Source organism: Myotis nattereri, assembly GCF_964212035.1.
Source record: "Myotis nattereri genome assembly, chromosome: 1".
NCBI lineage: Eukaryota > Metazoa > Chordata > Mammalia > Chiroptera > Vespertilionidae > Myotis > Myotis nattereri.
Window position 1 is genome coordinate 150,703,165 of NC_138075.1, and position 26,825 is coordinate 150,729,989.

General features: G+C 42.2%; 1 protein-coding gene across 2 annotated transcripts in view; it reads left to right on the forward strand.

The window, feature by feature from the left end:
- The window catches only part of WDR37 (WD repeat domain 37), an 84,777-nt gene that overhangs the window by 32,453 nt on the left and 25,499 nt on the right, over positions 1–26,825 (forward strand). For both annotated transcript variants that reach the window (XM_081104752.1, XM_081104753.1), the window contains exons 4-11: positions 434–529; positions 848–912; positions 6,368–6,503; positions 8,040–8,111; positions 9,659–9,703; positions 11,488–11,564; positions 24,917–25,151; positions 26,516–26,657. In XM_081104752.1, coding sequence (XP_080960878.1) covers positions 434–529; positions 848–912; positions 6,368–6,503; positions 8,040–8,111; positions 9,659–9,703; positions 11,488–11,564; positions 24,917–25,151; positions 26,516–26,657 — 868 coding nt within the window. The remainder of the gene's footprint in view (positions 1–433; positions 530–847; positions 913–6,367; positions 6,504–8,039; positions 8,112–9,658; positions 9,704–11,487; positions 11,565–24,916; positions 25,152–26,515; positions 26,658–26,825) is intronic.

A 26,825-nucleotide genomic window follows, 5' to 3' on the forward strand; every position in this document is an offset into this window, starting at 1 on the left:
GAACCCTCCGCTCTTTCGGCTCCGCGGGCCAGATAGAACAGCCGAATGGGCTGGATCTGGCCCGCGGGCCGTAGTTTGCCCACGGTTGGTTTAGACAATACCAATATAGAACAGTTTTATATGCTCAAGGTTTGGAAGTAGTCAATATATTTCAACAAAAAGTACACATTTTTAACTTTTTTCTTTTTTTAAACAACATTTTTAAAAAATTGATTTCAGAGAGGAAAGGAGAGAGAGAGAGAGTGAATCATTGATCATCAGCTGCCTCCTGCATGCCCCCCCATCACTGAGGATAGAGCCCACAACCTAGGTATGTGCCCTTGGCCAGAATTGAACCCAGGACTCTTCAGTCTGCAGGCTGATGGCTCTATACAGTGAGCCAAACCAGCTAGGGACACATTTTAACTTCAAAAAAAATTTTTTTTATTTCCAGTGCGTAGAGAAATTGAGACTCTTAATGAGCGTTTAGCTGCTGAAGGACAAGTAATCGATGGGGCAGAACTGAGTAAGGGCCAACTGAAAACTAAAGGTAAGAGGAGTATTTGTGAATGGTGCCCTGCAGATTATATGGGGGGGGGGGGGGGAGAATTTGGAATTTAATGTAGACATGATTCATTGATTTTTGTGATCAGCAATACTTGAGTCTATAATTTAGGTGTAGGCACAGAGTGAAGAAGGAATTGCCCGTTGCCCCATGTCCACATGGACAGACAAACCCTCCCAATTGCACTGTCTTCCCATGTGAAATAGACGATCCCATTAATGACTGCAGTGATATCCCAGCTCTGAAAGTTGGTGGCTCCTTAGTTGTATGGCTGTATTGATTGTCGATTCTCTGTCTCTGCAGCCAGTCACAGTACCAGCCAGCTTTCTCAGAAGCTGAAGACCACTTACAAGGCCTCCACCAGTAAGGTATGCAAGGCGCTGGCTCGTGGGCCAGCCATGTGGTACTTAAGGTGGGCATATGTATACTCTAAGTTGCATATTTTTAATTAGATATGTCTGATAGGAAAAGATAAACTTCTGGTGTTAAATCAGTTTTTAGAAGGATAGATTTGTTAAATGGCCACAGTGTATTGACACCTAGATACTAATACTTGGTGAGGTGAATATATTATGCATCAGTAAATTTGTGTTTTTTTTGAGGAAAAACATATTTTGTATTATTATTTGGCTTGATACAGAGACTTTGAATTTGGAGAAAACTAATATATGGGTATAATGCAATGAAAAATTACATTCTGAACTATAGTTAAGTTTTAGTTCAATTTCTCTAATTTTCCAAGTATGATCAGGAAGTGAAGGTCTGTCTCCAAGGCAATTTTTTTTTTTGGTGCGGTGTTTTGCTTTTTCTTAAATTATCTTGTTCTAATCTTCTTAAAGTGGCAGGATTTAATTGCATGGAAATATCTATGAGGAATTACTATTATGAAGTAATATTTTGAGGTAATTTTGTATGCATCTCTACTTCGGAGTATTCTGAGTATACAAAATATAAAATAATTACCTAATCTTAACAAATGTACATTCCTTTTCTAAACCTGAGGGAAAGTTTAAATTTGTGGTGAGTCTGCTATCCTATATAATAAAAGAGAAATATGCAAATTGACTGTCCCTCTGCTATGCTCACCAGCCAATCAGGAGTGATTATGCAAACCACCCTGACAAAGATGGTGGGTTAATTTGCATGCACAGGGGTCAGGCGGAGAGCAGAGTGGGAGAGCTGGCAGCTTAGGGGGACGTGGCTCCCTCGGTTGCTCCCCCAAGCCACCGGGTGGAGAGCAGAGCAGGAGAGCCTGCAGAGAGTGGAGCAGCTTGGGGAACTTGGCTCCCCAAGCCGCCAGACGGAGAGCAGAGAGGGAGAGCTGGCGGCTTGGAGGACTTGGCAGAGTGGGAGGCCGTGGGACGGAGACAGAGCAGGAAGGGAAAACCAAGAGCACGGGGAGCAACAGGAATTCTGAGAATAGTAGTTCTGGTGGCAGCCCCAGGATCGTAAGTGGAAGCCCAGAGTGTGGGGAGCACCAGGAATGCTGGGAATTGTAGTTCTGGTGGCAGACGGATCTCCTAGACCAGGGGTCCTCAAACTACGGCCCGCGGGCCACATGCAGCCCGCCGAAAACATTTGTTTTTTTACTTCAAAATAAGATATGTGCAGTGAGCCCTGACCGGTTTGGCTCAGTGGATAGAGCGTCAGCCTGCGGACTGAAAGGTCCCAGGTTCGATTCCGGTCAAGGGCATGTACCTTGGTTGCGGGCACATCCCCAGTGGGAGGTGTGCAAGAGGCAGCTGATCGATATTTCTCTCTCATCGATGTTTCTAACTCTTCCTCTCTCTTCTTCTCTGTGAAAAATCAATAAAATATATTAAAAAAAACCCAAGATATGTGCAGTGTGCATAGGAATTTGTTCATAGTTTTTTTTTAAACTATAGTCCAGCCCTCCAATGGTCTGAGGGACAGTGAACTGGCCCCCTCTTTAAAAAGTTTGAGGACCCCTGTCCTAGACACTAGAGCAAAGTGAGCCTGGAGCTAGTTACTGTTGTGGCTTGGGATGGAGGGAAAGCAAAGGTGAGAGACGTAAGTAAAATCAGAGTGTCTAGGAAAAATTAAAGGGAAGATATCCTAAAACTTCCAGGAAATCTCCTCAATGAAGCAAAGAAAAAAAAAAGCCTCTATTATTCTGTGAGCAACAAACCAAACTGGGTTGGCGGGGTCTCAGACAATTCGCTCATATGGTTGCAAAGACAGAAACTCCTAGATTGGAGAGGGCTCCCCTGAGGGCTCCCAGATTGGAGAGGGTACAGGTCGGGCTGAGGGACCCACCCCCAGTGCATGAATCTTCGTGCACCGGGCCCCTAGTAAAGACATAAATAGTTATTGTTAGCTATTGTTTTTCCAGTTTGTTCCCTGAGCTTAAAGTTACTTCCCTTAACATCCAAAGTGAGATTAACTGCAATTAATGTTGCAGACTTGGTCTTTCTGCTCACTTGGAAGTCTTTGGAAATTCTTAGTTAAAAATCTGAGTATTGCTGACATTTTCTTGTGTATGTGTGTTTTGTTGTTGTTGTTGTTAATCCTCACTCAAGGATATTTTTCCATTGAATTCCAGGGAGAGTAGAAGAGAGAGGGAAAGACAGAGAGAAACATTGATGTGAGAGAAACACATTGATTGGTTGCCTCCTGCACAAGCCTTGACCAGGGCCCAGGCTGGGCAGGAGCCTGCAACCAAGTACATGCCCTTGACTAGAATTGAACCCAGGACCCTTTGGTTTGTAGACCTACACTCTGTCCACTGAGCCAAACTGGCTAGGGCTGTTTTTTTTTTTTTTTAATAACTTTGGAATGTAAATGGTTAAAGTTTTTTGGATGTATTTAGCTTAAACTTAACCAGACTTTAAGTTTTTAATAAATCAATGTTAAACTTTTTTCAAATGCAGTGAGGTTATGTTCTTCCTCATTTAACTTCTTATTATAGTACTAGAGCAGCCGTGGGCAAACTATGGCCTGTGGGCCGGATCCGGCCCGTTTGAAATGAATAAAACTAAAAAAAAAAAAGTAATGATGTTTACTTTGAATTTATATTAGTTCACACAAACACTCCATCCATGCTTTTGTTCCGGCCCTCCGGTCCAGTTTAAGAACCCATTGTGGCCCTCGAGTCAAAAAGTTTGCCCACCCCTGTACTAGAGGCTCAGTGCACGAATTCATGCACAGGTGGGGTTCCTCAGCTTGGCCAGCGATCAGGGGTGGCTGGCCAGGGATGGGGTCGGAGGTTGGCTGGCTGGCCCCGTCCTCGATTGGGGCCCATCGGCTGTGGGCCTGTGCCAGCAGGGAAGAGGGTGGGAGGGAGGGGGCCGAGGGAGGTTGATTGGCCGGCTGCAGGGAGGGACTGGGGGAGATTGGCTGTGGGATCACACTGACCACCAGGGAACAGCTCCTGCATTGAGCATCTGCCTCCTGGTGGTCAGTGTGCATCATAGTGAATGGTCGTTCTGGTCGTTCAGTCTTAACCTTCGCTTAGGCTTTTATGTATATAGAGATTATATTGTTTATTTAGTGATTTTAGCTTATGTATATAATATAAGGTCTTAGAATGCCAAAACTTTCTGATAATTTTGTTTTTTGTTTTTTATTGATTTCAGAGAGGAAGAGAGAGATAGAAACATCAGTGATGAGAAGGAATCATTGATTGGCTGCCTCCTGCATGTCCCCTACTGGGGATCAAGCCCACAACCTGGGCATGTGCCCTTGACCGGAATCAAACCTAGGACCCTTCATCCTGTAGGCCGTCGTTCTATCCACTGAGCAAAATGGGCTAGGGCTCTGATAATTTTTGAAGTAGAGGAATAAGGGATTATATAAAATTATTCCTTACTAGGAGTAGTGAAAAATAAGATTGGGGCAAAGGTAAGGGTGTGTACAATAACACTTTGCTTTTAAAACAAATGTATTTAAAGCCCAATCATTTTGGATACTAGAAATTGATCTGAATTTATGAGAAGCATGTGGGTAATGATCTTTCTAGCATTGTGCACAGTGTGAGTGTACCCATCTTAAAGAATAACAGTGAACATATATGATATTATTTAAAAATGGGAGAAATGATCTGATATCAGAATGTATTCTGATTGGTGCCATGCATGTTCTGGGTAGTAGAGCTTGTACAGTGCAGCAGGTAGGCACTGTGTTCTGGGTTTATTACTTTTCTCCTTCTGACTCAGCAGGTAGGTAGGTCACGTGGTTGTGACATAGTAGAAAACCAAAGTTCACTGAGCAAACTAGGAAGGAGGTAGGCAGGCACGACAGTTTAATCCGCAAACCACTTGAAAGAAACTTGCAAAAACATTCACACATTGGATTTTGTTAAAGTAGTATAGATTATATCTCAGTTAAAATGATAGTTAGGATGTGTGAGTGTCCATTTGTTGCTTCATCATGTTGCTTTTCTGTCATGAATGTTTTCTCTGAGTAGTTCAGTCTTTGGTGGGGCCTCCTTGCAGTTGTGGCTAAGCAGTTAACACTTTTAAGAACAGAGCTAAGAGTTGGTCACCATGTAATGGCATTAGGAAGCAGCACATGGAGCGATGTGTTAATGTTCATGGACTGCCTATTACCTCTTCCAGAAGTCCACCAGAAATGTTTCTGTGAGTCAGTGGGGCCGGTGATGGATGTGGCTTCAGTTGTTCATTTCTCATATTCATACAGTCTGTGTGAGAAATGGCACATTTGGAAAATTAAACATGCTACCACTTATTGTGGGGGCAGGCTCTGCATGTTTTTCAACTCACCCCTTTCTAAATGTTACATTATTTACCACATGAATGGCACCTAGACAGCAGCGTTTCCACGTGGAGGGACAATCTTACTAGGTTGAGTAGGATATGAGCTTTCAAAAAGAAGAAGGTTTGAGGTTGACCTGGTCCTTTTGTAATTCCATGTATATTTAAGTCAAGTCAGACAGCACCTGTGTATGGTGCTGGTGAGAATGGGTCTCCTAACACATTTGTTCTGTTACCCTCTGTGTTAGAAATAACTTGGTACTCACACCCGAGTTGATGCAACAGTGGGTTGTGTTTTCACTGAGAATGGACTGAGACATCTTTTTAGGGCTTTGCTAACTCAGAGTTTCAAACAGCTGTATAATGCCACCAATTTTTCTTTTTCACTCGATTTTACAGTTTTACAAGTGAAATTCTGAAGAGTTCTTTGTGTTGAATTTTAGTGTCTTCCTCACATGCTTTCCACTTTTCCTAAAAGGAAAGGGAGAATTGTTTGTGTCGTGTTAGAGATGCTGCACCATCTTGTGGCCTGTGTGGTGCTCGGGTCTGTCCCCATTAGACTGTGAGCTGCTTGCACCCTGGCTGCTATCACTGCCCTGTGCCTCCTCCTAGTGTGGTGTGGTCACCAAACAATGCTGGAAAAATGCTGTTTAGAAGGGCCATTGTTTGGTGTTTCCCAAAAATAACGTGGTTCGTATCAGTCACCCCAAACAAAAAGAAACACAACGAAAGTCCCCAATAATAAAAGTAATTAGTGTTAAGGGTTTGGGGTATATTTTTCAGAATTTGGAAATTTTTTGATGATTTGGATTTTGGAAGAGTGACTTGCAACACATTAATAGGCTTTTCATAGTAGGACATGCTTATGGGAAGTGGGGGACTTGGGGCTCTTTGGGGCCTTTGTAAGGACTTCATCCCTGCTTTGTGATACCCAGCTGGATGAGTTCCACTGCTTGCATATATGTTGTGTTCCTTTAGTGTTTTTAATATTCTGTTCAATGATTTATGCATTTTCAAAACATCCTTTTTTAACTTGGAAAACATTTGCTCAGTAAATCATCTACAATATTCTTTCCTGTCACAATTTTAGATTGTCTCCAGCTTCAAGGCCACCACATCAAGGGCTGTGTGCCAGCTTGTGAAGGAGTACATCGGCCACAGGGATGGCATCTGGGATGTCAGTGTGGCGAGAACACAGCCTGTGGTGCTGGGGACCGCATCTGCTGGTGAGTCCAGAGCTAGCCCCGCTGCTTGTCACGCATGATTGCACAACAGCTGGTGTGATTGAGTGACCTTTGGGTGTTGGTAGCAGAGTGACCCTGGGAGCAGACATGTGGCCGAGCAGTCATTCATACAAAGCCTTGACTTAGTGCTTAGTTCTGATGCCCCTGTCGGGCCTGTCTGAGTCTGTGGGTATGATGCCATGTTTCCCCAGGGTATATAGCCAACTCTGTTAAGGAATCACTATTCGAGGCAGCAGAAGGTGGAATGTCTTTAAACATATTAGGTATCTTTTTGATTCGCTTTCTTGTTATGCTAACTGTATATCTGCTTTTGAAAGTACATTTCCCATTTTTCCCATTTGTAAGGTGTGGCTGAGGGAAGTGCTATGTGGTCTCTGAAGGGGACTGCTGTCCCAGGATTTAGGGAAGTGGGGCTACTGCTGCCCTGAGTTTGCCTGTGGGAATCACAGGGTGAGCCTTATTGAGACTCCTATCTTTTCACCAAAGAAAAGGCATTTTTTGAAAGCTGTCTAATTAATGCTCCTTCAATTAAAAATTGCTAAAATTAAAATGGTTGCCCACGTGTTGGAAATGAATTTTCCAGCTGTGACAAGTTACTCACTAGAATGTGCCTTTTTAAGTGGAAATAGAAAATGTAAAGCTAGTTAGAATGATGAAGAAATTTTTTTCTCTTGTTTAAAACTCTGTTTGCACACGAGCATCCCAGATTATTTATGGAATTTACAACTAATAAAGAAGAATAAAAAGGTCCTTTTCTGATGTCTCTGAAATCTCACTTGGGTAATTGGCATTTATTTCAGATTTCCCTATTAAGTCTACTTTTTGTCTTTTCCTTATGCCCATAAATGGAAAGGTCTAAAGGAATATTTATTAAATATCAAATAATTTAGAACTGTATTTAGATGCTATTTACATTTGAATATCGCATGGTGTTCTGAAAAGTTTTTTTTTTTTTTAGTATATTTTATTGATTTTTCACAGAGAGGAAGGGAGAGAGATAGAGAGTTAGAAACATCGATGAGAGAGAAACATCGATCAGCTGCCTCCTACACATCCCCCACCGGGGATATGCCCGCAACCCAGGTACATGCCCTTGACTGGAATTGAACCCGGGACCTTTCAGTCCGTAGGCCGACGCTCTATCCACTGAGCCAAACTGGTTTCGGCGTTCTGAAAAGTTTTAATATTTCACTAAAAAAATGAACCTGAGATGTAAATGACCTCTGTATTTAAGTCTCCAGTGGGGTGCTGTCTGTAACAGTGAACCAGGAACTCAGGACCCTGGTTTTTCCCCTTGCCTGTAAATGACCCCAGACAAGTCACCAGCTTCTCCCATCTTTTGGAAGTGTTTGTAAGTTTTACAGTTTTAAAACTGATCAGTTGAATTACAAACTAGTTATAATCAGAGTTACAGGAGATAGTAGTGGTAATGTAACTTCTCATTTTTAGAATATTTGTCTTACTCTTTTATTAAAAAGACCATGTAGCTCAGTTCCTCTTATTTGTTTCAATTTGCAGATCACACAGCATTGCTGTGGAGCATCGAGACGGGGAGGTGTCTCATCAAGTACACTGGCCATGTGGGGTCAGGTGAGTGCTATTACATAAACAGGTCTCCAGATGGGAGGCTTGCTGAGTTGGTGTCGGGACAGTGGGGCATTCTCATAGACAGACAGATGCCATTCCTCTAAGTGTGGGCTTCACAAAGGGAAAGCTCAGCTCCCTAAACAACGTCATATAGGAGTTGTCTGTGTTTTATTTAATGTTGCACAGACAGGCACAGGTAGATAGTTTTGAAACTGAAATATGTGTGTTATTTATCAAAAATTGCGTAGTCACTCTAGATTCACTTTCCCATAATCGGACTCAATGTAGGCTGCTGTCTGCCCCAGACCCTTGCCTGCCACTGATGCTGTGGTTAACACAGCAGCTCTTCCCTGCCCTTTCTGTGTATACCCTGTATGTCCAAGTGTTCTGATCAAATTTCACCCACTCTTGTCCCACTTCCTTTGTGGGTCCTTCCATCTGGAATGCATCATCTTCAGTGTTCTGTCAGGTGGCCCCATAGCTCACTGCCCCTCACCAGCCACCACCCCCCTCTGAACTCTCATAGATAAATTTCTAGGTGGCATGTGGCATCTGCCTTTCGCTTGTAGAGTTAAAGGTGTTCCCACCTACCAACCCATTGAGAAGTGAGTGTCTGTCTTCTGCAGTGAGGAGGTGAAGGTGAGAGCGGGAGGGGGCTGACATGCAATGAGCTCCTGTTCAGTCCTGCCCAGGATGCTCACATGTGTGGCCATTCTGTGTGGTGAGTGTCTCCAGGTGGGCCAGTTCGTGGTGGTCAGCATGAGCAGGTACTCCCAAACAGTCTCAGAGCGTGTGCTTCCACCCTTTGCTTCTGCTCCATCAGCAGTGCAGGCATATTCTGGCTGCTCTTCCTCTCTAGCAGTGAATCTTACTGAAATTGGGAGTATTTATATTGTTCATCTGTTAGGAGTGTGGTGATGGCCTAAACATCACAGTTCTTTGTTTGACCAGCTCCTCCTGCAGCTACCTGTTTGGTGTTAACAGTAAAACAGTATCTTCTGCATTTTTCAGTCCTTAGAAAAATATAATTTTAATGGTGAAGCTAACTGAATCTCACTGAAGGAGAGAATTTGTTGAACGCTGGCAAAACTTCCTTATATTCCATATAGGGGACCCGCATCTCCTTTCAGGTGTGGGTGTGAAGGCTGGCTTCCGTGGGTGACCGGACTATCGGGTGCTGAGAGCTGGGAGGAGGGCATGGCCTAGGGCCAGCTGGGTGGGCAGTACAGTGTCCCCCACTGGACTCTGCAGATTATCTTTAACTCTAGATGCCTTTTCTATGGATAAAAATAAATGGATTATTAATATTTTTTTTTCTCTGTGTGTTGCACTTTGGCAATTTGACAGCTGATATTGGGTATTTTTATTGTATCTCAGTTCTCTGTAACTTAACACGTTTAATCACAGGTTAACTGAATGGGAGGATCTAACTTTGAACTACCATAGTTCTTTTACTTTTTAAATTTAACTTTGTAATACATTCTGTAGCTATAATAGATACTGATGATGTTTTATTTTAAACCTGTTTATGTAATATTTTTGTTTTGCAGTAAATTCTATAAAATTCCACCCATCAGAGCAGTTGGCTCTCACTGGTATGTTGACTTAATTTCTTTATTGAACAAAGTTGTTGATAATCTTAAAACAGCTATAATCATTCTCTTATCAGTAGCATCAAGATTATCCATGTCTTGTACAAAAGTCAGATGTGTTAGTAGACGTTTATGAATTATGTGAGAAATAAGAAAAATACATTAAGTAGTACTTCCTTTAATCAGTAGTGGACTGCGAATTACATGAGCTTGACTTTATTGTGAGATTAACATGGATCCATGTTCTTGGTGTCTTTTTATGAAGGACACCATAGTTGCCCACTTTCCCTGCTTGTGTCATGATGATTCTCAGCAGACTGTAACTCAGTTCTCTAAGGCCCATTATTCCTGCTGAGTTCCTAATTCAGCACTTCAAATACAAAAATGAGAAAAAAAGGAGTTCCAAGTCACAGCAATCTGCATTCTTATTCTTTTCTAGGTAGTTCTCCTAAGCTGTGGTAGCTTGGGTTTATCGTATTTTACATAGTGATTTTAAAAACGCCTTCATTATTATACTGAGAAATTTTCCTATAAAATGTCCAACCCCTATGGTGTTTTGGGGACACTGACAGTAATCTTGAAGTATAAGTGTTTGGATGGACCAGAGGTCAGAGGACTTTGTCTATAAAGGACCAGAAGTAAATGTTTTCATCTTTGAGGGCCACAGGGTCAGTGTCATAACTACCCAGCTCTGTGTTAGTGGGAAAGTAGTGGACGTGGCTGAGTGCAGTAAATGTTATTTGCAAAAGGGGTAGCTGCCTGGATTTGGCCCGTGGGCATGATTTTGCTGATCCCTGGGATAAAGGACAAAAGTAGTAGTAATTGGGTGATGTTACATGTGAGTGGAATACAGTGGGAAGGTCAGTTTGAGAGTCACAGGCCTGACCATGGTAGCTAGTTGATACCTGAAAAAACATTTGGGGAATAAGGTAGATGAGGACTTTAAACTTTACTAAATCAACTGTTTGTTATGTAATTGGGAAGAGGAAAGATGGAGGGAGACCAGCAGCAACAAAAGGTTGGAAAGGAGGGGGTGAAATCAAGAGACAACTTAGAAGGGAACTGATGGAAACTGAAACAGATAAAGTAGTGGGCTGGTGCTCATTCGAAGAGAGATTGGCAAGTCAGGCAGTAAATGCATTTGACACTTGAGAAAGGTACCACCCTCTGCGTGTGGCCAATTCTTTGGGTAAGCTCTGCAGCCAGAAGACAAGATGGGATTTAGCAGGTGCTCTTGTGAGGGTCAGTGGAGACGACTGTTTGGCACATCTGCTGCCTTTCTGGGCCTTTAGCTGCCCTCTCTTTCCAGTCCCAAGTCCAAGCATCACTTTGCAGAGTTGGCTGGTGAAAATGAGATGTTAGTACTTATGTAGTGCCTGGCAGATCGATGAGTGTTGAGTGGATGGGACTGTGCATTTGTGTGTTACTCACTTTTCTGAAATACCTCAGAACCTATTATAGGCACCAGTTAGAGTATAATTCAGTTTCAGTTTATTTAGGTTAGGACGGTAGTTGGAGAATACAATCTATTTGTAAGTTTACTCTGAACTCTCATAGCTTTCCACCCTAAAATTAAAAGGGGAACATTTTTATAAGTAATTACCTTAATTTTGTGCATTTGCTCTATTCTCAATAGCATTATGCGGTCTCAGAAATAGCTACTTGAGTGAAGTACATTCATCTCAGTAACGATCACTAAGTTACACACTTCTGAGGATGCTCTGAGCCTTAACAGAGGCACTTACATCTGGTGTGCACTTGGATGATTTCCCCATTTCTCTCCTCAGCTTCTGGAGACCAGACTGCTCACATTTGGAGATACGCGGTTCAGCTGCCGACACCCCAGCCTGTGGCCGACACTAGTGTAAGCAGCACATTTACTTGAAAACGTGACCTGGGGTATGTTGGTGGGGTTCTGGATGTCTGCAAATATTAGGATAACTTTGTAATATCTTATGGACTGAATATTTGTGTCTCCCCAACATTCAGAGGTTGGAGTTGTAACCCCACTATGGCTGCATTTGGAGATAGGCCTCTGAGGAAGAAATGAAGGTTACATGGGGTCATAGAGCAAGGTCCTGATCCTAAAGGATTAGTGCCCTTACAAGAAGAGACACCAAAGATCTCTCCCTGTATACACCTGGGAGAGGCCATGTGAGGACATAATGAGAAGGTGGCCATCTGCACGCCAGGAAGAAAGTTCTTTCCAGAACACATATTGGCCATCCTTTGATCTTGGCCACCCAGTCTTGGTGCTTCGTTCTGGCAACCTGTGCAGACCAAGGCTCTGTCTAAGAAGTACCTTTATTTATATACTAGAGGTCTGGTGCATGAAATTTGTGCATGGGGTAGGGAGTGGTCCCTCAGCCCAGCCTGTACCCTCTCTCAATCTGGGACCCCTCGGGATGTCAGACTTACCAGCAGTTGGACATCACTCTCACAATCTGGCACTGCTGGCTCTTAACCACTCACCTCCCTGTCTCCCTGATTGCCCCTAACCACTCTGCCTTCCTGCCTCATTGCCCCTAACTACTCGCCTGCCTGCCTGATTGCTCCTAACCCCTCTGCCTGCCTGCCTGATCGCCCCTAACCCCTCTGCCTGCCTGCCTGATACCCCTAACTACTTGCCTGCCTACCTGATCACCTCTAACCCCTCTGCCTGCCTACCTGATTGCCCCTCCATTGGGGATTGAACCTGCAACCCAGGCATGTGCCCTGACCAGGAATCAAACCTTGACCCCTGGTTCACAGGTCGATGCTCAACCACTGAGCCATTCTGGCTGGGCACATATTTTATTTTATTTTATTTTTTAAATTGTTTTATTGCTTAAAGTATTACAAAGGGTATTACATATGTCTCCTTTTTCCCTCCGCCCTTGACAATCCCCTGGCCTCCCCTACCCCCCAGTGTCTTATGTCCATTGGTTATGCTTATATGCATGCATTATAAGTCCTTTGGTTGATCTCTTACCCCCCCATTCTGCCTCCCTACTCTCTCCGGCCTTCCCGCTACAGTTTGACAATCTGTTTGAGGCAGCTCTGCCTCTGTATCTATTATTGTTCAAAAGTTTATAATGGTCTCTATTTCCATGAATGAGTGAGATCATGTGGTATTTTTCCTTCACTGACTAGCTTATTTCACTTAGCATAATGCTCTCCAGTTCCATCCATGCTGTTGCAAATGGTAAGAGTTCCTTCCTTTTTACAGCAGCATAGTATTCCATCGTGTAGATGTACCACAGTTTTCTAATCCATTCATCTCCTGATGGGCACTTAGGCTGTTTTCAGATCTTAGCTACGGTGAATTGTGCTGCTATGAACATATGGGTGCATATATCCTTTCTGATTGGTGTTTCTGGTTTCTTGGGATATATTCCTAGAAGTAGGATCACAGGGTCAAATGGGAGTTCCATTTTCAGTTTTTTGAGGAAACTCCATACTGTCTTCCATAGTGGCTGCACCAGTCTGCATTCCCACCAGCAGTGCACGAGTGTTCCTTTTTCTCCACATCCTCTCCAGCACTTGTCGGTTGTTGATTTGTTGATGATAGCCAGTCTGACAGGTGTGAGATGGTACCTCATTGTTGTTTTGCTTTGCATCTCTCGGATGATTAGTGACTTTGAGCATGTTTTCATATGTCTCTTGGCTTTCTGAATCTCCTCTTTTGAAAGGTGTCAATTTAGGTCCTTTGCCCATTTTTTGATTGGATTGTTTATCTTCCTTTTGTTAAATTGTATGAGTTCCCTATAAATTTTGGAGATTAGGCCCTTATCAGATATGACATTGGCAAATATGTTTTCCCACGCAGTGGGTTTTCTCGTTGTTTTGTTGATGGTTTCTTTTGCTGTGCAGAAGCTTTTTATTTTGATGTAGTCCCATTTGTTCATTTTCTCTTTAGTTTCAAGTGCCCTAGGAGCTGTATCAGTGAAGAAATTGCTTCGGCATATGTCTGAGATTTTGTTGCCTTTGGATTCTTCTAGAATTTTTATGGTTACCCATCGTACATTTAAGTCCTTTATCCATTTTGAGTTTATTTTTGTGTATGGTGTAAGTTGGTGGTCTAGTTTCACTTTCTTGCATATATCTGTCCAATTTTCCCAACACCATTTATTGAGACTATCTTGGCTCCATTGTATGTTCTTGCCTCCTTTGTCAAATATTAATTGAGCATATTGGTTCGGGCCAATTTCTGGGCTCTCTATTCTATTCCATTGATCTATATGCCTGTTCTTGTGCCAGTACCAGGCAGTTTAGAGAACAGTGGCTTTGTAATACAGTTTGATATCTGGTATTGAGATCCCACCTACTTTGTTCTTTTTCAGGATTGCTGCAGCTATTCGGGGTCTTTTTTTATTCCAGATGAATTTTTGGAGAGTTCGTTCTAGATCTGTGAAGTATGCCGTTGGTATTTTAATGGGAAGTGTGTTGAATTTATAGATTGCTTTGGGTAGTATGGACATTTTAATGATGTTGATTCTACCAATCCATGAACACGGTATCTTCTTCCATCTGTTTATGTCTTCCTCTATCTCTTTTTTCAACGTCCTGTAGTTTTCTGAGTAGAGGTCTTTTACCTCTTTAGTGAAGTTTATTCCTAGGTAGCTTAACTTTTTGGTGCGATGGTAAATGGGATTTTTTTTTAGTCTCTCTTTCTGAAAGTTCACTATTGGTGTATAGAAATGCCTTAGATTTCTTGGGGTTAATTTTGTATCCTGCTACATTGCCAAATTCATGTATTAAGTCTAGTAGGTTTTTGATGGAGTCTTTAGGGTTTTGTATGTATAATATCATGTCGTCTACAAATAGGGACAGTTTTACTTCCTCTTTTCCAATTTGGATGCCTTTTATTTCTTCTTCTTGTCTAATTGCAATGGCTAATACTTCCAGTACTATGTTGAACAGGAGTGGTGAGAGTGGGCATCCCTGTCTTGTTCCTGTTCTTAGGGGAAATGGTGTTAGTTTTTGTCCATTGAGTATGATGTTGGCTGTGGGCTTGTCATATTTGGCTCTTATTATGTTGAGGTATGATCCTTCTATTCCCACCTTGCTGAGAGTTTTTATCAAAAATGGGTGTTGCATTTTGTCGAATGCCTTTTCTGGATCAATTGATATGACTGTTTTTTTTCTTTCAATTTGTTTATGTGATGTATCACGTTTATTGATTTTCGGATATTGTACCATCCTTGCATCCCTGGGATAAATCCTACTTGGTCATGGTGTATGATCTTTCTGATGTATTGCTGGATCCGATTTGCTAAGATTTTGTTGAGGATTTTGGCATCTATGTTCATGAAGGTTATTGGCCTGTAATTCTATTTCTTTGTGTTGTCTTTACCTGGTTTTGGTATTAGAGTGATGCTGGCTTCATAGAATGAGCTTGGAAGTGTTCCTTCCTCTTGAATTTTTTGTAGTAGTCTGAGGAGGCTAGGTTTTAGTTCTTCCTTGAATGTTTGGTAAAACTCCCCTGTAAAGCCGTCCAGTCCTGGGCTTTTGTTTGCTGGAAGCTTTGATGACTGCTTCAATTTCTTACATAGTTATTGGCCTGTTGAGATTTTTAGATTCTTCCTGATTGAGTTTTAGAATGTTGTATTTTTCTAGGAATTTGTCCATTTCCTCCAGGTTGTCTAGTTTGTTGGAGTAGAGTTGTCCATAGTATTTTTTAACAATCATTTGTATTTCTGTGGGGTCTGTTGTTATTTCGCCTCTATCATTTCTGATTTTTATTTGGGTCCTCTCTCTTTGCTTCTTGGTGAGCCTGGCTAGAGGTTCGTCAATCTTGTTTATCCTTTCAAAGAACCAGCTCTTGGTTTCATTGATTTTCTGTATTGTTTTTTTGGTTTCTATGTCATTTATTTCTGCTCTAATCTTAATTATCTCCTTCCCTCTGCTCACTCTGGGGTTTTCTTGTTGCTGTCTTTCTAATTCTTTGAGTTGTAGAGTTAGCTGATTTACTACCATTTTTTCTTGTTTTTTGAGATAGGTCTGTAGAGCTATAAACTTCCCTCTCAGGGCTGCTTTCATTGCATCCCATAGGTTTTGGATTGTTATCAATATTTAATGACATGCTATTCAGCTTCCAAGTGTTTGAGTATTTTGGGTTGTTTTTATTGTAGTTTATTATCTAATATTATGCCTTCGTGGTCTGAGAAGATGGTTGGTATGATTTCAGTCTTCTTGAAATTGGGGAGACTTTGTGATCCAATATGTGGTCTGTTTTTGAATGTGTCTTATGAGCACTTGAGTAGAATGTATATTTCGTGGCTTTGGGGTGAAGTGTTCTGAAGATGTCAATTAAGTCCATCTGATCTAGTGAGTCATTTAGGATTGCTGATTATTTGTCTAGAGGATTTATCCAGTGGTGTATTAAAGTCCCCTACTATGATTGTATTGTTGTTGATCTCTCCTTTGATATCTTCCAGGAGTTTTTTTTATGTATTTGGGTGCTCCTGCATTGGGTGCATATATGTTTATCAGGGTTATATCTTCTTGTTGTATTGATCCCTTTAGTATTATGAAGTGGCCTTCCTTATCTCTTGTTATGGCCTTCACTTTGAGGTCTATTTTGTCCGATGTAAGTATTGCTACCCCAGCTTTCTTTTCCTTTCCATTTGCCTGAAAGATATTTTTCCATCCCTTCACTTTCAGTCCGTGTGAGTCCCTTCTTCTGAGATGGGTCTCTTGTAGACAGCAAATGTATGGGTCATGTTTTTTTATCCATTCAGCCACTCGATGTCTTTTGGTTGGAGCATTTAGCCCCTTTACATTTAAAGTTATTATTGAAAGGTACTTGTTTGTAGCCATTTCTTTTTTTGTGTTGCTGTTTTCTTTCTGAGCTTTTTATTTCTTCTTTTTACATCAGTCCCTTTGGCATTTCTTGAATTGCTGGCTTGGTGGTGATAAACTCCCTTAGCCTTTTTTTGTCTGGAAGCTTCTTATTTCCCCTTCAGTTCTGAATGATAGCCTTGCTAGATAGAGTATTCTTGGATTCAGTCCTTTGGTTTGCATCACTTTGTAAATTTCCGTCCATTCTTTTCTGGCCTGATGTGTTCCTGTTGAGAAATCATTTGATAATCTAATGGGAGATCCCTTGTATGTAACTTTCCGTCTCTCTCTTGCAGCCTGTAAGATTCTCTCTTTGTCCTGAACATTTGCCATGGTAATTATGATGTGTCTTGGTGTGAGTCTTTTCGGGTTCACCTTGTTTGGGACTCTCTGTGCTTGTGTGACTTTTTTCTTCCCCACCTCAGGGAAGTTTTCTGATATTATTTCTTCGAATAGGTTTTCTAATCCTTGTTCCTCTTTCTGTTGTTCTGGCACCCCTATTATTCGTATGTTGTTTCATTTCATGTTGTCCCAAAGCTCCCTTAGGCTCTCTTCTTGTCTTTTAATTTTTTTCTCCAATTGCAGTTCAGTTTGGGTGTGTTTTGCTTCTTTGCCTTCTAATTCACTAATTTGGTCCTCCGCTTCTCCTAGTCTACTGTTGAAACTTTCAATGGTGTTTTTTATTGTCGCTATATTGCTCTTCATTTCTTCTTGGTTCTTACATAAGTTTTTGATTTTTTCATCTGTTTCTTCTTCTTCTTGCATAAGTTGTTGAGTTTTTCCTCCATCCGGTTTATGCACTCTAGGACCCTTAATCTGAATTCTTTTTCTGTCATGTTGCATGCCTCTGTATCACTTAGCTGCTTTTCAGGCGAGTCCTCCTTTTCTTTCCTTTGGGAGTTTCTTTGTCTACCCATGTTTGATCTCACTGACTTATCTAGATGTTGAGTCGTTCAGTGGCTGCTCCCTGGGTGGCAGTGGCTCCTCGGGCTGTGGTTGATCGTTGGGCGGTTGTGGTAGCAGCTGCTCCTCAGTTGGCAGCAGCTCTTCTAGTGGGTGCTGTTCACAGCTGTCGTGGCTCTTCTGGCTGGTGGGGGGAGGCTTCACATATAGCTGCCTCTGCTAGGAATAAGTATTTCCACACTGGGGAGGAAGCTGAGCTCTAAAGTTCCTGTCAACTCCTAGACTCTGTAACTGGATGAGCTCCACACCTTAAGAGTGGACCAGCTACATAAAGCGTGATTCCCAGGTAGAGTAATTACCATGCTCTATTTAAAATAAAAATAAAAGCTGCCCTGGGACTTGGATGCAAAAATACTCATTCATCCAAAATGTGGACACATCCCTAGGGGAGAAATGATCTTGCATTTGTCAGTTACACGCTGGAAACTGTACAGCGTGCTTCAGGGTCTTCTCAGAGCCAAGCCCAAAACCACAGACAATCTCCCCACAGCCACCGCCATCACCGCTGCGCCCCGGCTCCGGCTGCGCCCGGCTGCTCCCTGCCAACACTGGCTGCTGCTTGGCTCCAGCTCCGGCTCCCGCTCGCCTCCCCTGCGCCTCCCTCGTGGCTGTGCTCTGCTCGCGCCTGGCTCCCGCGCGCGGCCAGCGGCGTCTGCTCCACATATTTGATTTTAGACAACTTTCTAAAATCAGTGGCATGTATAACATCATTTTTATGTGGATAAAGTTTTAATGTAGGTAATAAAAGAGTTTGCATATTGAGAAGAAGAGTGAATCAATAGATTTAAACCATAAATCCTTTAGTTACTCTTGTAATATTGGATGCTATTTATAATCATGCAGAGATCTTAATTGTTCTTTTGAGTGAAATGATCTAGTTTTTGCCGTCTCGTCCTTACATGTGGTGAACCCTTTCCCTGCCCTGCTGACACAGGTGGAAGTGGTACCAGGCAGAGGGAATTCAGTGATGTCATGCAGTTAGTGTAAACATGAAATTTCAGTTTACTTTTGGTCATAATTGTTGGTGGATAATGGTAATCTTCTAGTTTTGATGTTTCTGCCTCTGAATACTCCTTTATTTTTTCTTTCTAAAACATTTTAAAAATTGTTCTATTTAGAGGTGGGTTAAATAATTAATAACCACAGTGATGAGTAAGAATGAGTTTTCTTTAGTTAAGAGCTTTTATTAACAGCTCATTTTTGATTGAGCATATTTTGTATTTTATTTATTTTTTAAATTTTGTTTTATTGCTTAAAGTATTACAAAGAGTAGTACATATGTCTCCTTTTTACCCCCCTTGACCTTCCCCTGGCCTCCCTTACCCCCCTTGTATTTTATTTTAACACAGGTTTTTCCCATGTGGAATTACCAAACTATTGATTATATGCCATACTTAACAGATTCATTCATTCAAGAGACAAGTATTGGGTTATGATGGAGGACAGGGCAGAGAAAAGGGTGGGATGAACGCTCAGAAAGTTGAGAAAGTGAGTTAACATTGTGTGAAGTTGTCCCCCCTCCCCCCAAAATAAATAAGAAAGCACCAGTCTTTTTAAAGGGGATAATTATATATAGTAATTACTTTCTATTTTATTTTTTATTTATTGTTTTTCAAACCCTTGTGTTGAGGAGTAATTACATTTAAAAAACTTAATAGTTTACGTAGAATATTAAATTGACTTTTCTCCTTTATGATTTTGCTTGTATTAGACACAGGGACTTTTCATGCTTGGAGTTGCTGCCTCAGGAGTTGGGGCACCTGGGGAAAGCCTAGGCTGAATTAGAGAGGAGCCTTCATCATAGTGCATGACTGGAACCGCTCCAGCGGGCTGCCAAGGTTCTGTGTGGCCTTTTCTAGTGAGGACTCGATTACTCCCCTCTGTAGTTGCCACCCAGTGCATACAAGTCTCTTTAAGCTTCTGCTGGATTTTTTAGCAGTTCTAGATTCTGAAATAAACTGTAGTCTGTTTAAGATCATGATCATTTTGAATCAGTACAGTTTTTGGACAGACATTTTCTCTTTTTAATTTGGCATCCACCATGTTGATAGAGAAATACTTGGATGATATCCTGTGAACAGTTTTAAAATGTTTTTCTTTTTTAAGTTATTCCTTTCCATTTTTCTTTTTTTAAATATAATTTTGATTTCAGAGAGGAAGGGAGAGAGAGAAACCTCAATGATGAGAAAGAATCATTGATTGGTTGCCTCTTGTATGCCCCCTAATGGGGATTGAACCTGCAACCCGGGCCTGTACCCTTGACTAGAATTGAACCCAGGACCCTTCAAATCGCAGATGGATGCTGTATTGACTGAACCAAACCAGCTTAGGGCTCATGTAAACAGTTTTTTAGATTGCCTGTTTGATCACTGTATCATGCTAGTTATATAATGTTAAGTAATTTAACTTAGTGAGGTGAATTTTCTCCATTTGAAAGTGAAAATTGATATGAGTTACATATGGGCTCCCATTGGTCCTTCTTACATGAGAACATGTGATTTAGGGACTTGTAGTTCGGTGGACAGCTGGTTCTCAGTAGGTTCTTAGTATGAAATTGGCAGTTCTTGGACATTTCTGTTCATAACGTCGTTGGCAGTAAAAATGACTAAAGTTAAATAGATTGCCTCCAAGACAGTGGCAAAAAGCAAACAATTCTCACTTTCACCTCTTGCCCTTTGCCAGTTTAGGGTTAAAGGTTTTACAATTATTTTTTAATATGACTTATTACATTTGTGTTTTAAATATATTTTAATTGCTTGTGTAGTTTGTTAAAATGACTTCTGTAAATGTTGTGACTCTGTTTGAGCTCTCAAATGTGGATGCTGATAACTAGGGCTTTTTACATGGAGCTCTAGGCCGTTCTTCTGCACTCCTGCACCCTTCCCACATCAGGGTCTCCACTGTGCTGTTGCAAGGCCACATTGTGCACAGGGCCTGCCGTAGACGTCCCCACTCCCCTGGCAGAAGTTACTCCTTTGTGTGCTCACTTGTCACTCCTTCCATTAGAATAGTTAGTGAAGAGCCTGTTAGGCTAACTGATGAAGGTCTAGGTGACACAACTGTCACTTGTCTTTGACTCTTCCCTGCTATCACCTCCCCACCTCCATTTCTGCCTAATACTTGATGTCTTTCTGGTTCTGGTTCCTAAATAATTCTTGGATCTACTTCTGTCTCCCTGTGACACTCCTTTTGTGACATCCACCCTGAGGTCTCTGTTGAGTTTCCTCTACCTGGCACCCCTGTTCTGCATTTCCCACAGAGCCATCCAGACACCACCCCCCTTCCACACACCCCCACCTGTCAGCCCAGGAGATAGCAAAGCTCCTTAGGAGTGGCTGTGAGGGCTGAAAGCCCCATTGCCCAGGAACCAGTGTCCCCTGAAGGAGAGTTTGGGCCACAGTGTCTCCATCAGGACGTATAGTGACTGTTGTTTTTCCCTTCTAGATGCTGTTTACTAGGCAGGGAATGGTTTACCTTGAGCAGGCTACACTCCACAGGAACACTCCTTTCTTATTTGCTGTCCCCGTCCCTAGTCCAGATCACTAACTAGTCATCTAACTAGTCTCCTATCTCAGATCTGACTGCTCATGTCCAGCCTCTTCTCTATGAAATTAGGCATGGTCTTTGCAGCATCGAATCTCAGTGAGTCACCTCAGTGAGCCCTTGTAGACCCTTAGTTTCTGTTTGCATCCCCTTCCTGCTCCAACCCCTGGATGGGCTTGCTGCCCTGACTCCCCACTTTCTCTCTCCCTCCTGGTTCTTTTCCTAGAACTCTCCCCTCACTCCACTCCTCATCCTGCAGGTACCTCTCAATGTTGCAGACTGCCTGCCTTACTCTCGGAGCATCTTTTGTAGCATTTAACATTCATATGGAATAGATAATTTTGTGTAAACATTTATGTTTAACTTTGCTGCTAGATTGTGCGTTCTCTCCTGGACAAATCCACCTGTGTTAAATCTGGCATTTCCTCTGTCCCTCCTGCATTGTCAGTGAGCACCCTGTGACCAGCCCCACCACCAGGCAACTCTGGGCTGTGACACTCCTCCAGGCCACGTTTCTGCCACATTCCTGGGTGACTTCCTCACTTTCCCTTCTGCAGATTTTCACCTGCCTCATTTTCTTGTGTTGTTCCCAGCAGCACACAGACAGGGCGTAGTAGCTGTCTTGTAACCCACCTGAGCCTTCTATCCCACCAGGAGCCGTGGGGTGTTGGTTTTCCTATGCAGACCTCAGACTTGTCCTTGCACTCCTTTTCCTCTCCCTCACACTTCTCTAGGATAGGCTGTGTCCCTGCTGGGCTTCTCTCGTCAGCATCCCATCCATGTTGCCCACCCAGCAGACACTTGCAGTCACTCCTCAGGCTCCTCCTAAATCACTATCACAGTGTGACCCTCTCTCCATCTCACATCTTGTGTGTTTCATTTTTTTCTTCCTCTTGAGTCTCATTGGCTGGGTCACCTGCTCTTACCAATGACTCCTGGGTCTCTGACACTTTTCCCTCTCACCTGCGTGTGGGTCACCTCGCAGCCCTCTGACCTGTGTGTGGATCCCTTCCTTGCCCTCTCACTTGCTTGTAGGTTATTGCTACCCTCTCTCCTGTTTTCCTCCCACACTACTCTCTAGTTTAGTGATGGCGAACCTTTTGAACTCGGCGTGCCAGCATTTTGAAAAACCCTAACTTAACTCTGGTGCCGTGTCACATATAGAAATTTTTTGATATTTGCAACCATAGTAAAAGAAGACTTCTATTTTTGATATTTATTTTATATATTTAAATGCCATTTAACAAAGAAAAATCAACCAAAAAAATGAGTTCGCGTGTCATAGGTTCGCCATCACTGCTCTAGTTAGACCTGTGATTTTAAGGAGCATGCCTTGCTGCTGACCCCCAGGTTTGCATACTGTCCTCGACTCTTTAACTCCAGACTTCTATGACATCTAACTACTTACTCAATTTCTACTTGGTGTCTTACAGACATTGCAAAACTAATATGTATGAAATTGAGCTCTGCATGTTCCCACAACTGCTCCTTCTGTTTTGTTCCCTGTTTCAGCCATTATCTTTCATCTTATTGTTTAGACTAAACACCAGTAAATCATCCATAATTTTTCTTACTGGCATCCTGAGGCCTAGGACTTTAGGCGTGTAGGCAGCCATCTTCCAATGTCCTCATGTGGCCATCTCTGTGTGTCTGTCCTCCTCTCCTCTTTTAGTGACACTAGTCATGCTAGATTAGGGCCTACCCAGATGACCCCATTTTAACCCTAATTACCTTTTTTATTTTTATTTTTTAAATCCTCACTACTTTAGAGAGAGGAGGCGGGGGGGAGAAAGAGAGAGAGAGAGAAACATCGATGTGAGAAAGAAACATTGGTTGCCTTCCTTCTGTACATGTCCTGACCAGGATAGAACCCGCAACCCAGATATGTGCCCTGACCAGGAATCGAACCAGCAACCTTTGGGTGCGTAGGATGATGTGTAACCAACTGAGCCACTCGGCCAGGCCCTAATTACCTCTCTAAAGACCCCATTTTGCCCAGCTGGTGTGGGTCAGCAGTTGAGCGGCAACCCAGGAACCAGGATGTCCAGGGTTTAATTCCTGGTTAAGGCACATACCTGGGTTGCAGGTTTGATCCCCAGTAGGGGTTGTGCAGGACGTAGCCATCGGTGATTCTCTGTTATCGGTGTTTCTATCTCTCTATCCCTCTCACTTCCTCTCACTTTAAAGATGAATAAAAACTTTTTTTTTTTTTTAAAGTAAAGACCCCATTTTCACGTACTGTCTCATTCTGAAGTACTGGGGGTTGAGGATTCAACATGAATTTTGGGAGACACAGTTCAACCATCTGGAATGTTCACACAGAACATTGGTTCTTTAAAGCATGAGCCAGACTATCTCTCTTCCTTACTCAAAACCATCTAGTGATTTTCCAGCACACACACAATAAAATCCAAAGTCCTTTCTGTTTCTCTAAGTTTTACCTGATTTACACTGGTAACATCTCTGTAATCTCTTACCCTGCAGCTCATCTGCTCCCTTCTTGTCTTTTGCATCTTCTGTTCCCTTGGTGGGGAACACTGTTCCCCTAAATACGCTCTTGTTTCGTCACATCCCAAGTTAAATATTACTTTAGCAGAGATTCTTTCCCTGATCATTTTGAATAAAAGAGTAGCCCTTATGACTGTCCATCCCTTCATCTTGCTTTATTTTCCTTCTTAGCACTTATTACTGCCTGAATCTGTGTATGTGCATATGACACATATCCCTTTACTAGGACTGTGTGTGTATTACAGATATCACTATACTATGTGTGTGTACATGTCACACTTATCCCTGTGTGTACACATGGTGTGTATTCCCACACTAGTGTGTGTATATACATAACACATATGTCCATACTAGTGTGTGTGTGTGTGCATGCATGCACCCTCACATGTGTGGCTTGTCTTTGCTAGCATGTTAGCTCCCTGAGGCGGGGACTTTGCCATTCTCTGGCTTCATTGCAGTAGTGGGTGTGCACCTTGCTGTTCATTGTTCCTTATACATGTTAGCAGAGTTTGTCTCCTTCTCTGCTCTGTGCCCGGTCTTTGGTATAGCACTGTGTAAGCACCTGATAAATATTTGTTAAATGGATAGATAAACATATTTTCTTTTTTTAAAAATATATGTTTTATTGATTTTTTACAGAGAGGAAGGGAGAGGGAGAGGAATAGAGAGTTAGAAACATCGATGAGAGAGAAACTTCGATTTGGCTGCCTCTTGCGCAATCCCTACTGGGGTTGTGCCCGCAACCAAGGTACATGCCCTTGACCGGAATCGAACCTGGGACCCTTGAGTCCGCAGGCCGACGCTCTATCCACTGAGTCAAACCGGTTAGGGGTAAACATTTTCTTAAAGAGCTGAAGCCTATGGTGACTATTATGTTTTTATTTTATCTTTAGCTTTTGACAAAAGACTTGGTTGGTTTGTATGACAATAAAATGAACTTTCATATCTATTGTTATAGCAATAGAATTCTAAGTATGTCTTAGGCAGACACTTGAGAATTGTAATATTTCTTTTTTATTATGATGAATTATTGACTTTCAGTTGTATTTGTTTAGTTTTATTAAATACCTAATACATGAAAAAAACTTAAAATGTTGAGAATCACTTTATTTGCCATTTTGTTGATTAGTGGAAGTGGACATGATGTTATAGTACCCCTGACTTTTTTCTTTCCTTATATTTGGCCCTGGTTTTAGCCAAGCACATAATCATAAAGGTGATAAACATTTATTGAGCACCAATTATGTACCATGTACTGTGCCAGTATTGCTATAATGATGATCAAGTCCTAGAAAGACAAGTGACACAGTCTGATTGTGTAGCCGTGCCAGGAAAGACTCACAATTCTCAGGAGTTCTCTGCTCTCACCTCTATCTGCAGATATGTGGCGAGGACGAAGTTGAGTGCTCTGATAAGGATGAGCCTGATGTGGACGGAGACGTGTCCAGTGACTGTCCTACCATCCGGGTGCCATTGACTTCCCTTAAGAGTCACCAGGGAGTAGTCATAGCTGCTGACTGGCTGGTTGGGGGGAAGCAGGTGGTGACGGCCTCCTGGGACCGAACAGCAAACCTGTATGACGTGGAGACGGCGGAGCTCGTGCACTCCCTGACAGGTACTCCGGCCCTGGCCTGCCAGCCGCGTGTGTGTGATCTGTGTGCCTGTGTTTATTCATATCTTACCTGGCAAATTCCTCTCTGTCCAGAATTAGTTTTAGTTCTCGGGATGCTCAGGTTGTGATTTTTCAGAAATCCTTTCTAGTAGAACTGTTGGTAGCTAATTGTGTCTTTAGGGGATTTAATTGTAGCGTGTAGTATCTAGAAATTTGAAATATGCTGGTGTATTTGTTTTCCGTTGCTTTATAACAGATTTCCACAAAGGTGGTGTGTTAAAATAACATGAATTTATAACCTTATAGTTTCCCTGGCCAGGAATTTTGGGCTGGGGACTGCTTTTAGCATCTAGCATGGTCCCCATCGAGAGGTACTAGTATATTAACCATGGCCGTTTGCTGGTGCAGACCAGTACCAGCAAGAGAGCATCTCTGCTGGACACTTTTATTCTTATTATTTTTAATCCTCACCTGAGGATTTTTTTTTTTTTTTTTTTTTTTTTACTAGTTTTAGAGAGAGGAAGGGAAAGAGAGAAACACAGATGTGAGAAACATCATTTGGTTGCCTCCCATACACTACCAGACCGGGGATCAAATCTGCAACCCTGACCAGGAATTGAACCTACAACTTTTTGGTCTATGGGACAATGGTCCAGCCAACTGAGCCACACCAGCCAGGGCTGCCTTGGACCCTTTAAAGGGCGCATTTGATCAGGTCAGGCCCACCAGGACATCTTTTGAATTCGATGAACTCAAAACTACATCGTTTGGAGGCCTTAGTTATGGCTGTAAAGTCTATTTTGCCTTATAACGTACTGAGATTACCAGAATGGTAGCTCATCACATTTGCAGATTCTGCCCAAACTCAAGGGAAGTTATCAGACAGGATGTGTATACCAGGCCATCTTAGAATTCTGCCCATCACAAGTATTTTTCAAATTTGTCAGTAGGTGCATTTTCTGATTGATTGTGAAAGACTGTATTTCACAGAAGGCTCCACAAATATTATTAGCGGTCATTTGGCAAGTGAAGAACTAACAGTTAATTAGTTTGCACGCTGAGCCTTTAACAGAGATTTGCCAGACCTTTTAACTGTTTGGATCAGGAACTGGGTTACACTCACTCAGTGTCATGATCCTTTTAAATGTACAAGTGAAAGGACTTCCAGCTCCTGAGGGAAAACTGGTCCCACTGTGACCACACATGCTGCCATTAAATGATTCCTTGTGTTTACTTTTACGGTGAATAAATACTAGCACTAGAGACCATAAAGACTGTTGTTTTGATTCCAGTGTTTTTTATGAAAGCTTTAACTGTATCTGCAGATGGGTGACCTTGCACTTTTGTCGTCTTTGGTTGTATTGTAGGGCATGACCAAGAACTCACGCACTGTTGTACACACCCCACCCAGCGGCTCGTGGTAACCTCCTCCCGTGACACGACCTTCCGTCTGTGGGATTTTAGGGACCCGTCCATCCACTCTGTGAATGTTTTCCAGGGCCATACAGAGTGAGTCACAGTCATTCATATGTCTGTTTTTAATTGTTCATGAAAAAGGCTTTATGGGTGGATATGAAAACTTCATATTTGTCTTAATTTTCAATATTAATTTCCAACTCCACTGTCTTTCAAAATGACTACTGTTTTCCTAAATGTTTAACTCCATTTTGGAGATTT